This window comes from Notechis scutatus, chromosome 5 (genome assembly GCF_049901735.1).
Source record: "Notechis scutatus isolate UNSWTSFEM ecotype Mainland chromosome 5, rNotScu1.2, whole genome shotgun sequence".
Taxonomy (NCBI): Eukaryota; Metazoa; Chordata; class Lepidosauria; order Squamata; family Elapidae; genus Notechis; species Notechis scutatus.
Window position 1 is genome coordinate 92,026,045 of NC_142013.1, and position 16,630 is coordinate 92,042,674.

Here is a 16,630-nt window from a genome sequence, read left to right on the forward strand (position 1 = left end):
CAGTCTATGCGCGATGAGATTGCCCCGCCCATCTTCACAAGGCACTCCTGGGGAATGAGACTAAAGGAGAAGTTGTGGGGAGGGGCAACAAACACTGAATTTCTGAAGTGTGTGTGCCAACGTTTGAACTGGCCAAGAGTCCTTGTACTTCTGTGGGCGTTCTGGACTAATTACCTGGATCTTTAGTTCCTTGAACTCCTTGATTTGCCAAATACCTTTGAATGTATTGCTCAGCAGCCTTGGTGCAGACAGCCCTGGGGTGGACTAATTGCAGCCAGAAGCTGCTTGAGGTTTGTGTGGGGTTTTGTTATCATTCTGATTGAGACTTGCCAGAAACGTGGGAGCATTTGGGGAACTTTAGAGCAATAAAGGGGCAGTTTGAACTGCCAGCTGTTTATGCGATTCTTTCTACTGTGCCCTGGGTCATCTGTGCCCTGGGATTTGTACTGTGCCCTGGAATTGGCTTAGAGCAGGGGTGTCAAACTCAATTTCACTGAGGGCCATAGCTGACTGGCTGAGCGTGGCCGACTGGGTGGGCGTGGCCAGCTTGATGCTACTCCCCAAACTGCTGCCATGTTTCATCTTTGCACCAAGTAGACCAGGCCGAAACCATGCTGGCTTGATTTTTCCTCTTTGCACCATGTAGACCAGGCCAAAGCCACACTGGCCTGATCTTTCCTCTCTGCTTTGGGTAGACCGGGCTGAAGCAATGCGGCTGGACTGGGATGGCCCTGTGGGCCAGATCCGACCACATTGTAGGCAGGATCTGGCCCACGGGCCTTGAGTTTGACACCCCTGGCTTAGACTTGGCCCCTCATCATCTGCCATTTTGACATGGAACTTCTCTCCATCAATACTGAATATATGAGCTCCTTATCCCAGCTAGATTCCCTATCATGGAGTTCTCAGGCAAAATAGATGCTGCATTTTTATTTGGTCAGGGTTTTCCCCCTACTGATTTCACCTAAACATCCAACACAGAACAAAATCAAGCATTATCAAAGCTATTTCCTGGAAGACATATACCTGGTAATTTGATTACTACTACTCTTGCTGGGTTTGTGCTTTGAAGTATTGTGGTTTCATTAAGCATTTTTTTCCTACACATCTGTGAAGCAAGGCATATCTTTTTTTCAGAAATGTTTTCTTCACGTACATGATGCTTACCTTTGATTAATGTTTTTATAAGGGTTGGCTAAAGAAACCATATAAAAGTAAATATAACATTCTAGACATGCATTATTCATGATTTAAGATAAGCCTATACTAATTTTCTATAGTATTTTTATATCAAATTGGGGCAAAATAAAATACAAATACAAATCACATATATGTTCATATGTTCTGAAGTCACCAAACATGTTGTCGCTAGCGAAGGACTAATGAAAAAATAGCAAATTCTTTTCCCTTCTGCCATTCTTTGAAATGTATTCTATACTGTAAGTACTGATTCCTTAGATAATACTGATTGTACAAACTTATTTTAACAGCTGTTCTGATGTAATCTGCATGACTGCAAGGCTGAATTTCTTACAGCACTTCCAATTCAGCATCCCTCAAGGAAAGCAGCCATTATAACCCAGATTGGATCTATTCTTTCAGTATTAAAAATGGTCTGAAGTAGACTTACAACAAAAATCTGTCATGCACTTTGATATTACAGTGCCATAAAGTATCAAGTTTGTGTAAGTTAGAACAGAGACTTGGGAAAGTTGTGTAAAAACTCCATGGAACTGGCTGCACTTTAAAAAAAACCTAATAAATTGCATTTACTGTATATTGTGGGAGCTAATGTAAATACTTTTCTTCAGCAATCTAAAAAATTACTCTTTTAGACGTGGGCTTCACCAAATAAGCAATAGTGGACAAATAGGCATCAATATAAACCTGACTATTTACTTTGCAATAAAAGTTGGAGGAACTCTGTTGCATCCAACAAATTAAGATCTAATACTGACAGAGGCATAGATCATGAACTTATTGTTAATTTCTAACTTAAGAAAGAAGAAAGCACACAGTATTATAAGAAGTCAGCAAAGCAGTTATTGACAGACAGAACTGGCAGATGAAGGAGTAAAACATCAGAAGATGTCATTTTATCGGGTCATAAAAAGTTGGAAGTGACTGAACAATAAAACAGACTATTGTGTAGAAAGAATATATTACGGGAGGTAGTTTAATTTTTAACAAGTTTAACAGGGTATTGGCTAGATATATAAATTGTGGAGTAAACCAGTTGATTTTTTAAAATCTAGATATAAAAAAGTAGAGGAAAGGAACATTTAAAAAATAAAACCATCTGCTTTATAATGTAACGGAATAAAATAATAAATAAGTATTGCACTTTCACGGAGCTAATCCAAGTATCTCTGTCCAAATATTATTGCTGCAGCCAGCAGCAGTTTCATCTATGCTACTAAATCAAATCAAAGTATTTTATTACTATCATAGATGTGATCTATAACCCCAAGGGTCTACTGACATAGGTGAGGAATTACAAGAAGGCATTAAATTTGAGACTGGCTCTAGCACATGCAAAAAAGTGACTTCTAATCCATGAATTTGAAATTATTGTAGTCGAATTTATGTCAAACTTTTGGACGTTACTCTTCTCATTGTTCATTTAGACCAGTATACTCAAGTTTACCTTAGCTTTTAGCTAGACCTAAATCTCCACAATTCACATATGGTAAGAAGTATATCAGAGTTGAGGCAGTGTAAGAGAATTGTGCAGATGTGCACCTTCCAGATGAAGGCAAAAACTCACAATGCGTGCCCAAGGACCTACTTGATTATACATATCTTGGGTTCTAGTCTCCATACTTAGACTTACTTTTTTTCTCCGTTTTCTTCTTTATATTTTTTACTTCATATATACGACAATGACAAGATACTTCTAAAATGGGCATCTTCTGTTCACATGTGATATAATAGTAGTACAATCTTTGCTATCCTTTATGTTGTTTTCAGAACAGGCATACACGCTAAATCAACTACATTTTAAGATTTAAGAAACTGATTTTCCTCTAGCATGCCAATCATAGTTATATCTATATGTCTAATATTGTAAGAATTGGATAGAGGTTTCTATGGAAACTTGGAGACAGAGAAAGGGAAAGAATTTGTTTATAGTATGTAAAAAAATATGCTCAAAAATCCAGAGGAATATACATTAAACTTAGACCAATTTCTAACTTTAAATCATGGCTATGGGGAATTTTAATTTACTGTCAATTTTAAACAGTAAGATCCCCACCTGGTTTGCTACTTTGGTAGCTTTATTTAAAGAGCAACATACCTGCAGACATGCCGGTGCTCTGCCTTGAGGCTTATTCACATCAACATCTACCAGCTGCCATCCTCCTGTGGCATCTTCATGAAACATCTGGAGGGGGAAACACTTGTCAGAATCTATTTATGCACTCAGATCTACAAACAAAATGGGTGACATTTATTTTGTGACCATCCTTTTCTCTGCATTGCATTCTTTTCTTTTCAGAAATCTCTTGTTATTGCAGAGAATGCAGCGCAGACTCCATTGATTTAATACTTTATTATTCCGCCGCCTTTGTCCTTGAATGGTCACTGATTTTGAGGTACAGGTTTTATAGTCGGTGCTGAACATGTGACGTAGAAACAGGAACCAGTTCAATTTCTTGCACAAAAAATTATTCTAGGCAGAAAACTATACACAATGCATATAATATCCACGCCTGGCAACAGAACACAGATTATTACAGAATACTAAAAATGTTTATTTTTTTCAGTAACATACTGCAATGAAACATAGAGTGACTAAGAAACAATGTCATGGCTTTAAATAAGCCATGTTTCCTTGCTTATTCTCCTCTCCAGGATGATACTAAGGTGCCTAAATAACATCTTTTTCCTTCTCTAATTTGTTTCCCCTCATAGGCCTTAAAACTAACTATTCTGTTGGAAAAGGGCCAGAATGAGAAGGAGGCACACTGTCTCAGGCCTTTTTCATCACCACTTGCTATTATCATCACTTACTCCATGGGAAGGATCCTAGAAGTTTGTTGCTTTTGAAATAATCTAATATTTTTATTTATCAATCAATAAATCAACCGATAAAAGATTTGTAAGGCTGCCCATCTAAAAACACAACTCTGCGTGGCTCAAATATTGATATTGCTTGTAAGGCTTGTTAGCCTGAGAGGGGAGTAGAAATAATTCAAACAAACAAACAAATAAATCTATATAAATGTTAAGGATTATCCACTGAATTATGAATATTAGTTACTGTATGATAACTAACCATGACAAGATAAATTACACACTGAAATTAATTAGAAAAATGTATAGGGTAGAAACATGACATAATGTTTGAAACAAAATTTACATGATAAAATATAGTCTATACAATATGTGAAAATCAATTAGTAGGAAAGATATGATATGAAAATGATTATAAGCTGCCCACAAACCCACAAAAGCACTACCAAAAAAGCAGAACAAAACCACCCCATCCCCCCAAATCCAACTTTGGTGAAAACCAAAAGATACCTCACTAAGAAAGAAAGATAATTTACAGAGTTAACAGCAAGATTGCAGCCGGCACTGCATTGGACAAACAGGATATGAATTACAGCAAGGATGAAGGTACACAGAACTGTAATAAAGAACAAACACCAAAAATACCCTTTAACTATTTACCCTCTCAAAATGAACCACACACATTTGAGTGGGAAAATAGAAGAAAAATTGACCAGATGATTTGTAGAAGAGCCAGATAACTGAATGAGGTTTCAAACCCATTCGTTACTAATACTGATGATGTTACCTAGTTGGTAATGAAACAGCTGCAAGAAAACAACCAGGCTCAGAGAACACCAAGAATCCCTCAATTCAACCCTGAGCTACAAATATTATCCTTTATTGGAGCCACATAATTCTGAAAGTGCCAACAAGAGAACAAGTCATGATTTATCACCAAGGTATGTAATCCAAACCATTCACAACACAATCAGGACAGAATTAACATTAGGTCAGATCACACACTATCCAAGAAGCATCAAATCATCAACCAAACCCACAGAAATTAAATGCTGCACCATTATAAATAAGCAAGGCAAGCCATTTCTGGACTGTGTAACAATTACAATGTTTACCACAATAGGCAATAAACATTTAGCCACGTTTACCTGAGTAGTTGCGGTTGAAGTTGTACTGCTTCTGGATCCCCACATCTGTTGAAACTGCACACGGATTTCAGCAAATGTTTCAATAATGACAGCAATAAATACATTCTATAAAAGAAAGAACATATATGTAAGGAGGCAGACAAAGACTATTTTCAAAGCCTACTTAATTGGACTCATCCCACAACAGCACTCAACAAGGCCATTACTCAAGGTGCCTAGGAGTGGTTTTAAATAATAAATAATATTTATTGTGCTACTCGCTATTCTGCTTCCTCCATCGCCCCTCACTTTTTGGTAGCAAGACAGCATATTTTATTTATTTTCAATATAACAATACATTGTTTTCTACTGGAATGAAGATGAAAAATATGAATAGCATCAGCTCAAGAAAGGAAAATAATATTAAGCATGGCGAAAAATCAAACCCAAGAAGAGGCACTGAAAGAGGTCAGAACATTAGAAAAATAATAGAAGTTCTAGAAAAATTAAAAAGGAAGGAAGGAAGGAAGGAAGGAAGGAAGGAAGGAAGGAAGGAAGGAAGGAAGGAAGGAAGGAAGGAAGGAAGGAAGGAAGGAAAGGCTGCTGGATGAAGTACAAATGAGTGAGATACAGACTTTCTTATGTTCTAATGAATATCATTGGGAAAGTGAAGAGCTCTCTTGCTTGGAAGTTGGGGAACAACTGGAAGCAAGATGAGTACAGGCCAACAATAGCCTTTGTCTACCTTTCAATAACTGTGCTTGATTTGGTTAAAACTTTGGTTGATTGAAATTTCTGACCAATTAATTACTGCTAATAGTGTTATTTGGTTTATTTTGATCTGTTTTATTGGAGTGCTGTACACCACCCAGAGTCACTTCCCATCAAATGGGTGGCTATATAAACAAACAAACATCTATAATATAAACAAATTAGAGTAAAATGGATGAGTTAATATTCTCCCTTGAAAAATAGTTGATATCTTCTCAGGAATTCCTTTTTTGTAGAGTAGCTAAAGGTTGGGAAGCTCAGAAAGAAAACTCAAATGAAAAGAATTAAAAACTTTATTGCTGTAATAATAAATTGGGCTGAGGAAATGTAATTGCTAAAGAGAATGAAAAGACAGAGCAGTCTACAATAAAACATGGAGAAAAATTTGCCCCAAGTGATTTTCTGCTTCAGAGCAGGCATTTCGTTTTCTCAGATGGGTTTGCAATTACCTAAATATAGTGCTAACTCTGGCACGCTACAACCTAGTTGATAGTTAAAAATGAGATGCACAAGGCAAGATGGTACAAAGGATGAGTAACAATGTGGCCTCTTATCCAGCTTACACTGACAGGTTTATGATAGTGGCTTGAAAGTTATCGCTTGGCTTTACAGTTCCCATGAATATAAGAGAGTTGTACAGGATTTTAAATGCTCCACTTTGCTGTTGATGATTATCAGAATAAAAGAATTTCTTAGGAGATTTCAAATGGTCTCTCTGTCTGGGTTTTTGGTGAAGAACATATTCATCCCCTGTTGAAGCTTGGGAAGAAAATTATGGCTTATGTGAGAGAATATGTCTAGTCTCAGATAAGATGCTGCATATGTCATTCACAAGGTCAATTGCTAATACAGTTAATCCTCCCAAGGATGATTGGGAAGAGAGGAGAGGGAAAAGCTGAAGGAAATAGAAGCAGAAAATGACACAGAAGAAGTAGGTGGTACCTACTTCTTCTCCATCATTTTAAAATTATTTCCCAAGTTGAAAAAAATTCTCCAAAGACTTAAAGTATTAAAAGCAATTTTAATAGCAGGTACAACAGTTATCGATTAAAAAGAAGGAAAGAAAGGAAAGAAAAGCAAAGAGGAAAATAAATAATGAAGATCCTTTTGAAATGTAAGAATACAGAGACTAGGTAGGGTTGGTTTAAGAACTGAATAATTCAACAGAACTTAATAAGAAACTGGAATGAGGCCAGTTGGACAAGTACAAGTCTAAGAACAGATTTTTTTTTTGATTAATTTGAGTTTTCAGCACCATTACCTGACATTCCAATCAGTCCACCTTGAATGATAAGCAGTGCATCAATGATAGCAGCATCTTCAGTGATAACAAAAATTAAGTGCTGGAAAACATATAACTAGCTTGGTTGTTTTCTTGCAGATGTTTCATTACTGAAACTAGGTAACATCATCAGTGATAATAAGGGTTTGTCCTCAATTTATATGGGAGTAGGCTTGGAGATTCTTTGGTTGGGCTGTTTGTTGTTAGCTTGTTTGGCAGTTCCTTGGTTGGGGTAACTTATTTAGCTGTGGTGCTGAAGAAAACTCCTGCGTATTCCTTGGGTAGCAAAGTTGACTAACAAGCAGGTACTGAAGAGCATAACACAAAACATATCACTGGCAAGCAAAATCACAAAACTGTGTCTCATTTACTTTGGCCATGTCATGCGGGAGAATTCACAGGAGAAAGCAATTATGTTTGGAAGAGTTAGCAGTAAAAGGAAACCAGGCCACCAAAGAACACGGTGGCTGGATACCATTAAAGTTGACACGAACTAGTCAGAGCATTGAAAAACTACAAGAAATAGGGAAAGATTGGAAGATGTGGAGAGATCTGGCCTACAGAATCACCAAGGGTTATTACTCTGATAGTGAAGCACTTGCTTGGTGTGGGTGGTTTTTCGGTACATGTTCTGACCCAGCCTTTTACCTCTTGTGAATTAATTGCATTCACCCACCAAAAAGTCCAGGCAATAGTCCTTCAAAGAGTTAATGGCAGCAACAGATCTCATCAGTTCCTTGCAATAATTGCAAGGCCGTGAGCTCCCAACCAAAAGGCTGCAAATTAAGTTCTAGCAAGCAGTCTCTGTGGCACGAAACACAATGGCAAAATCTTCAGAAAGACGAACTGTTGTCTCCTACAACAACCATTCCCCTTTCCTTCTATTTATTTCCCAGCCAGGGAGGGCCCATTCAGTGTCAATGTGTGCTTTGCTTCCCGAGTCGACTCCTTGCTCTCCGTTGTTCCCCTCTCCTAACAGCTCTGCACATACATGCATCTGGAACAAGCCCCACCTGTTCTTCCTTCTCACTCATATCAGCCTCCAAAGGCAACTGCCTCTCCGGTGGCTGGGAAATGTTGGACAGCCCTGGCTCTATCTCTGTGTCCAACACAGAGCATCCATCAGAGCCTCCTCCAGATTCCAGAACTGGCCCAAGTTCCTCCCCAACCTCCTCATCATCCGAGTCTACCGCCAGCTCTGCTGGCAGCTGGCAGGCCACAACAGTACACTTGTGTTTCCAGTTTGCCATCATGGTCTCTGCTGATCAGAATGTCCAGGAAGGATAATGAGCTGTTGTTTTTTCTTCTCTAGTATGCTGGATTCCTTTGAAGATGTTGTTGATGGTTTTGTGGGTGTTTTCTAATTGGTCCTTTTTTATTATGATGAAGGTGTCATCTACATATCTGATTCATATTTTGGGTTGTATTTGTGGAAGTGCTATGGCTTCCAGACCTTGCATAATGACCTCCGCTATAAGTCCTGAAAGAGATGACCCCATAGGTGTACCTTTAATTTGTTGGTAAGATTGTACACCAAATTGGAAGTATGTGGTTTGATGAAATCCACAATCCTGCGTGTTTCAATCTTCATGTATTTGGTTAAGTCATCTGTGCTATGGAACAATTTGGTCATTAATTCTTTGGCTAGTTCCAGATCTATGGTGATAAAAAGGGCCATGATATCAAATGAGATGATGATTTTGTCCTCTCTATAGCCATGTCTCTGAATGTTTGAAGGCACTGTAGTGGGGAGTTAATGGCGTGTTTGCGTCCACTTCTGAGGTGCCCAACATTTTTTGTTAATTCTTTTGCAATGTTGTAAGTAGAGGTCCCCGGTAATGATACAATTGGACGGAGAGCTTTGTTAGATTTGTGTATTTTGGGGCATCCATATACATGCAACCTAGTGTTGTGTGCCTAATTATGAAGCAGATGTATTCCTCTTGCATGATTTTTGGATGTTGAGAAATTGAATTATATAGTGTTTTGATTAGCTATTTTATGGTTAATAGGTATATGAATAGATATTATGTAAAATATTACTCTGCGGAACTAATGGTTTGGTTAGGGGCCAAAATAAGTATAATAGTTTATATAATTGTTTCTGTAAAATTCTCCATTCAGTAGAGGTTATTTCTTAGTCTTTGTACATTTAGAATCATTTGATTATCACCTTCATATTAAAGTCTACCAATTCCAAATCATCCCTATGAAAAGATATTACCACTTGGATAAAATAGCAGACTATCTTGCCAACAGAACATTTCCAGTGTTTCTCTGGTCTCTTTAAAGTGTCTTCTCCCTCTTTATAATAAGATAATTCAGGAATTACAGTAGTATTTAAGCTTAGGCAAACACTGGCAACCAACACTTGCATTGGTATCATTCCAAAAGGTAGTTTGACTTTGAATGAGCCAGAACAGGGGGAAAAATGACAGTTACAAAGCTTAGAAAGTGAAAGCAAGGAAAATGACAGCATGGAATATTCTCAGATTAAAAAGGCAGTTTGAACAACTGCTTCAGTGTAGGAGAAAAGATGCTGTAGCATATGTTAGCCAGGCAGCCAGGGTAAAGAACTCAAGTGCAGTCCTTCTACAATATGGCCGTGTGCCAAATATATATCTGTATTTCACCAGACCATTGAAATACTGTATATTCTACTGAAATTCTGGAGATTGTAGAAATTCTGAAAGCCTTGAGCTAAATATAGAAAGTTTGCCAAAGACAATGCATTTCAGCAGTGATGGCAATTGAAGTAAACAATTTGATTTTCCAGTTCAGACCTGGGAACATTCCTGGAATACATTTAAACATATTACCCTTCTGGACCATTAACATTCTTCCAATGACGGCCTAGTACAGGGATCCCCAACCCCTGGTCCATGGACCGGCACCAGCTAAGGGCATGCCAGAAATTGCGCTGCGCAAAGAAGTGAAGCCCCATCCATGGGATGCAGGCAGCATGCGAAACCACACCCCCTCCAGTCCGCGGAAAACCTCTCTGCATGGAACCCGTCCCTGGTGCCCAAAAGGTTGGGGGCCACTGGCCTAGTGTAATAAGTACAATTGCTAATAGTACCAATATACTTTTGAGAGGGTCTGTTTTATAAACAAGGCATTATCTTAGCTTTCAGGATAATAACTGTCTCAAAATAATGTATACAATTCATCAACGTTCTCCCTCCATAAACTTTAGTAGTGCGACCAATACACACACACTGTATTCATGCCGCAGCATCTTTTATGTCATTATTCAGGTTGCTTTCTAATCTGCATCTCTCTTCTGTTTCCCCTTATTAACATTTTTATAAGGTTCTTGTTTATGTACCTTAACAAGCCAGGCAAGGAAGAAAATTAAGGTGATGAAATAGAAATAAGAGCGCCATCGGGGAAAACTGTCAATTGCTCGGTACATCAGAAAGACCCAACCTTCTTGAGATGCAGCTTCATAAACAGTAAATATGCTTGTTCCTGTAAATGGTAAAAGGAAAAAAAAAAGTTCTATACAAATTAAATGAATCATTTAAAAACAAGCATCATGTTCTCTTAACATCATTTGCCTATCTATGAAACACATTTCTGTGCTCCAGAAAAGCAAATGCATTTTCCCTCTATAATTCTTTTGGTAAGCTTTCATCTGATGTGCAAGAACAATTGTCACTATGTGATTTTATGGATATATATTAAAGTATCTGCAGGTGAATTAAAAATGCTTATTTATACTCATTTGCCTTTTTCTACAATTTGGGCATTTAAGCATGACTCGTAGTAATAATAATAAATTATTAGAAACAGATAATATAATAATAATAAAATAAATAAAATAAAAAAGTAAAAAAAAATTCCCCAGAATCAGCTAGAAAAAATAACAATGTTGTGATTTGCAAATTGAAGTTGAGTGATTACGGAGGTTGTACCAATAATTATAGGAGCCCTTGGAGCAATACCCAAAGGGCTTCCCAAATACATGGAAATTTTGAATTTATTAGACCTGAATATCCTGACTTGGCAAAAAAAATCCACCCTATTTGGAACTGCCTGTATACTCAGATGTTACCTTAATAGCTGTTAGGTCCTTAGTTAGAACTTGAACTCTTACATTTTTACCAGTCCCAGACTGTGAATCAAATTGAAGATTAAAACAACAACAACAACAACAACAACAACAACAATTGTTCTTTGTGTCCCTCCTGCTTTGCTTGCATTCCCAAAGAAAACACCAATTCTGACATTCTAAAATTAAGGAAGTTATTAAGTTTTATACAATGTATGAAAAGTTTTATCTGCAAGGATATGGAAATGCATTCCATTTTTTTCAGTATTTTTTTAAAACTATCCAGTCCAATTTAGATAACTAATATTGCCTGGTGATTTTTCATCCAAGTATTAACCAGGCCTGATTCTTCTGAGTGTTTCAAAACTAGTCAAATATGGCTAAGTGCAGCTGTCTAGCTGGGCACAATTAACCTGACACTTTTTGTTTTGCTGCCGCAAAGGTTTAATGACTATTTATTTTATTTCTCATTTTGTAAAAAAAAACAAGAGCTAATATTTTTACTTTAATAACATCATAACTGCATTGTATATTGATTCAGAATATTTCACAGAATAATGTGGATTTCTTCAATAGTTCTATATATAAGGCAAAGGAGTTCTGTGATTCAAAGTGGATGGGAAGCAACCGAAAAAGGCAAATCCAATGTTATCTTGCTTTCTCTGTACCAAGGTGTCAAACTGGCGGCCTGCGGGCCAGTTGCATCATGCGCAGGCCACGCCCACCCCAGCTCCATGAAGGGGGGAAATGTTGCAATACATCACATGATGGCAACGTGATGCTGCAATTAAACCAATGCCTCTTTGATTTGCCATATAGTTAAGTTGCATCTTATTCTTTCAGTAATGAATTCAAGTATACAGTTGAAATGCACTCATTTTATCTTCCCAGTTTTTCTACAATAGCAATAGCACTTAGACTTATATACCACTTCACAGTGCTTTACAGCCTTCTCTAAGCGGTTTACAGAGTCAGCAGTATTGCCCCCAACAATCTGGGTCCTCATTTTACTGACCTCAGAAGGAGGGAAGGCTGAGTCACCCTTGAGCTGGTGAGATTCGAACTGCCAAACTTTTGGCAGCCGGCAATCAGCAGAAGTAGCCTGCAGTTCTGCATTCTAACCACTGCACCACCACAACTGAAACAGTATGATTCAGCCTTAGCTGTAGAGCTTTCTTTCATTTCTTTATTTATCACATTTCTACACTGCCCATCTCAGCTAAGAAACTGTGAAGTTTACAATAAAAAGATAAAAAGTATTACAAAAGTTTAAATACAACCAATGTAAAAACAAAGTTAAATTTAAATACCAGCTTAAAAAAAGACAAAAGATGCACCCTCACTCCATCACCAGCCACTCCCATGTTCCATAACACTCTTCATCTCTTCATTTAGATGTAGACAAAGAGCCCTCACCTAAGGCATAAATGTATTGACTATTTGCATTCTTTTTTGGTTTGGGGAAATTCGTATAGGGAAAGCAAGCTATGTCTGGTTTAAAAAGCGGCAAACCATACATGTTTTTCCAAAAGAACTCAATCTTTCCTAGATGATTGATAAAATGGCTGCCAACTCTTTGGACTGAACACAGAAATGGCTTAAAATGTCTTTAAACCATTTTAAAGAGGACCCATGCAATATGTCATATATATTAGACTGTGATTACCATATTAATCTTTGTGTTTTTAATTGCATGTAAAAGCTAGAATCTAAAAAGCATTTGTTTTTCACTTTTTCCAGTATTTCTTTTCAATTATACTGCGCTGTGTATCTTTCTGCCTACAAATTATCACATAAGGTTTTTTTTTCCTGTAATACCAGCCTCTTTAGAAATTCTGCTAAAAACTATAAAAATAAATGTCATTAGACTGACATTTGGAACATGAATGAATACTTCAGAATGAGATATATAATCTGAGTTGTTGAGATATTTAAAAAACAATTTGCTTGAGGGGTTGAATAGCTACATATCAGAATGTCAAATCAAAAGCATCTAAAACAGACTATACTGACATTCTGGAAAATATTTTTTTTTCAAATGTTGACATTTGCAAAACAGCATCCGCTGTTTTGAAGCAGGATGTCTTGTGAATTAAGACTTTCTGCTTTCTATTTTATGTTGATTGTGTCCCTTTATCTCCTTAAGGAAACTGATTCATGCTAAAAAAGAAGCAAACATCTTACAAACACCTATTGTGAAAGTGAGATATGCCTGTAATAATACCTTATATATTGCAATCTGTCCATCAGTTTTTTTCTTTGGAATCCTTACGATGGCCCTCAACTACTCCACAAGACTATCATATTATATAAGCAGAATTAATTATGGGAGGTTTTATTTCTGGCTATGTAGGCAGACTTGAAGTGTCCAGGTTTTAATTATGATGTCAGAGAAATCAGGAAGGACTTTACTGAGCCCAGCAATCCTTCTCTGAGATGAAATTCAACAGCTGTTACATTACCAAAAAAAAAAAAAAGAGAGCAAAACTGTGCTGAGTGATCACACTCACACACACACACACACACACACACACTCCTATGCATGTAGTATACAGATACATAGTTACATTTATAGATAGATAGAGACAGACAGACAGACACATATAAATACTGCGTGTAGGTGAGGGAGGAAGGAAGGAAGGAAGGAAGGAAGGAAGGAAGGAAGGAAGGAAGGAAGGGGGAGTGGAGGAGAGTTGGGTTTTTTCTGCATTCAAATTAAAGCAAAAGCAGAAGTCAGTCTCCCTTGTACTGATAAGAAAGTCATTTTCTGTCAGAATATATTCATGAACTGGAAAAGAGCATGGTAACAAGGTCAGCCAATGAACAGGCATAGCAACTAAGTCAGCCAATGAGGACTATTTGGAAACTGAAACTAGAAGTAGCCTAGGTGTGGCTTTATATTAACCTCTGCAGTTCTGCAGCTAAGTTAAGCTCTGAGTCTGTCTATTGAAAATGAAACTGCTTCTCTCCTCTGCTGTGTGACTTGTTTGCCTGCTGAATTAAAGTGAAACTGATGTCTGTTTCTGAGAATTTGAGTTGCTGTGCTGCTTGGAACCTGTAACCTGTAAACCATGTCTGCTTCTGTTTGAGTTTGCTCCATGTTGGAGAAATTTACAACTGGTATTGTAAAATTTACTTTATATGTTTATAAAGAAGTTAAATGAAGCCTCAGCCATCTGTGTACTTTTCTGGTGCTGAATTTACACTGCAATACTCTGAACATTTTCAGATATAAACAATGGTCACTGCTACTTCTATTAAGGATTCTGTCAGAGAGAAAATATAGAGAAGCTTTGTTAAATCTATAATTAACTCCATCTTCTGGAAATCAGCCTACTGATTTCACTACTCCAAGCACTGGCATTGCGTGGCACACTGCTTTTTTTTTAAAAAAAGGACCGCATAGAGCAGAGGTGTCAAACTTGTGGCCCATGGGCTGGATGCATCATGTGCTGGCCCTGCCCCTACCCGGTTTAGCAAAGGGGAGAAAAGTCCCAATACATCACATGACGCTGCCATGACAATGCGAGTTTGACACCCCTGCTGTAGAGTGACCTCTTATGAAGCCCTAGGGAACCTCACTTAAGAAAGTCTGTTGTATACTAACATTGCTAGTGTGTTGAGGTTGTACATGCAAAAATGATGCAATCAACAGCATAAATAAATTTAGTTAGGTATCAATACAAAATTATCACTAATGCTCTAGTATTGATAGTGACATTTAAGAATCTAACATAGCAATATCAGCATCACATTCCTAAAAAAAATGTGGTAGTGGTGGAAGTCAAAAGAATAGATTTAATGGATTATAGCTTTTTTCCATGAGTACGTAAATGAATCAATAATAGTTAAGCACACCAATGAGTTTCAAGCTTCGCCAATCAGATGGAAGTGCATAATTTGAGGCAGAATCATATAACAGGACACCAAGCCAGACTAGTCAAGTAGCTCAAAATTCCCTTAACTCATACATTTAGGAAAGTCCAAATGCCATATAAAACGTTGTTTGCAGCAACCAAAAAAGAAAACTATAGAAGGAATCCATAATACTGTTATATAAGGAGTTGAAAAAGTGGATTTATATATTTATTCTTTGCCTTAAAATACCAGAACAGGCAAATTTGCCATCTGAACGACAACAAAAACAGAACAATTGCTTTTTCATAACAACAACAACAACAACAACAACAACAACAACAACAAATCTATAGCAGCAAGAGTACAATTCTTCATATTGTCTGATCTGCCCTTGAGCGGCTGTTCTGCTAATATAAGTGTTCATGAAAATAACATTTGAGACATCGTTTTTCTTTCCTCTCTCAATTTGTGTTGGCTGAGCACCTTGGGAGGTTCATTTAACAAACTAAAACACTGTTCAACAGGGAGGAGCTTAATTCTGATCAGATTCAAGCAGTGCTTCAATTTTGTGCTATGTAATTTTCAAACATACTTCACCCCTCTGGCCAATTTTCTTGCAAGCTGGTTATCCAGTAGCAATTGGCATCCATTGTCACATCATTTACAATTTGTGAATCTGTGGTGAAAAGTAAAAGAACAAGGGGCTTATTCCTATTTCTCATTTCTCAAAATGGCAAGAATTCTTGAAACATTTAGTGTAGAGCTGAGAGAAACCGTGTTTATATTTAAATGTCCATGGAGATTCAAAACATGTATATATTTGTATTATGTACCCTTACTTAAAAAATTAAACTAAGTTTTATCCAACTGGCTCATCAAGGTGAAAAAGAACATAAGCAGGGTCAAAATAAAGAATAATCTACTGTGGGGCAATAGAAAGAAACGCAACAAAACACTCTTTGTTGTCATCTCATTTTATCTAGCTGAAGTACTGCACACCATCAATACAAAACAGCTCAAAGAGAGATCATTAGTAATTGGGTCTCATCCTTATCAATTCTATGCACAGGTTCTGATTGATAGATCTATATGACAAGAAACAAAGATCCTTCAATAAAATTTATTTCAAGTTAAACACATTTCAGATAATCTTTCTTCAGAGGAGAATTTCTAACTATAATTCCCAGTTACAAGAGGCGTTATTGTGACTTCCAACCACAGAGCATATTACAAGGCTAGACTTAGAAGCTAAGTCTGTCTGCATATCTATTTGGGTAATACATTTATATGATCTAAGTATGTTGTCTATAACAGTGGTTGCCAACCAGTGGACCATGAGAAAATTTTGGTGAGCCGCAGAGAAATCTCACCCCCAGAGCACCCCCCTAAAGCAATTAATCCAAGGCTGTGCCGCCCACACGGCCCGCGGAACCCTCCCCGCCCACTCACTCCTTACCCGGCAAACTTGCCTACTAAGTTGCTATTTTTCCTTTTTCCGACCATCAGCTGTTCTGCTGTGCC

At 37.4% G+C, this 16,630-nt stretch overlaps 1 protein-coding gene across 4 annotated transcripts in view; it reads right to left on the reverse strand.

Moving 5' to 3' along the window:
- NALCN (sodium leak channel, non-selective) overlaps positions 1-16,630 on the reverse strand; it is a 228,022-nt gene that overhangs the window by 108,022 nt on the left and 103,370 nt on the right. For all 4 annotated transcript variants that reach the window (XM_087967321.1, XM_087967319.1, XM_026668856.2 and 1 more), the window contains 3 exons: positions 10,526-10,668; positions 5,166-5,270; positions 3,299-3,385 (listed from right to left, as the gene is read on the reverse strand). In XM_087967321.1, coding sequence (XP_087823447.1) covers positions 3,299-3,385; positions 5,166-5,270; positions 10,526-10,668 — 335 coding nt within the window. The remainder of the gene's footprint in view (positions 1-3,298; positions 3,386-5,165; positions 5,271-10,525; positions 10,669-16,630) is intronic.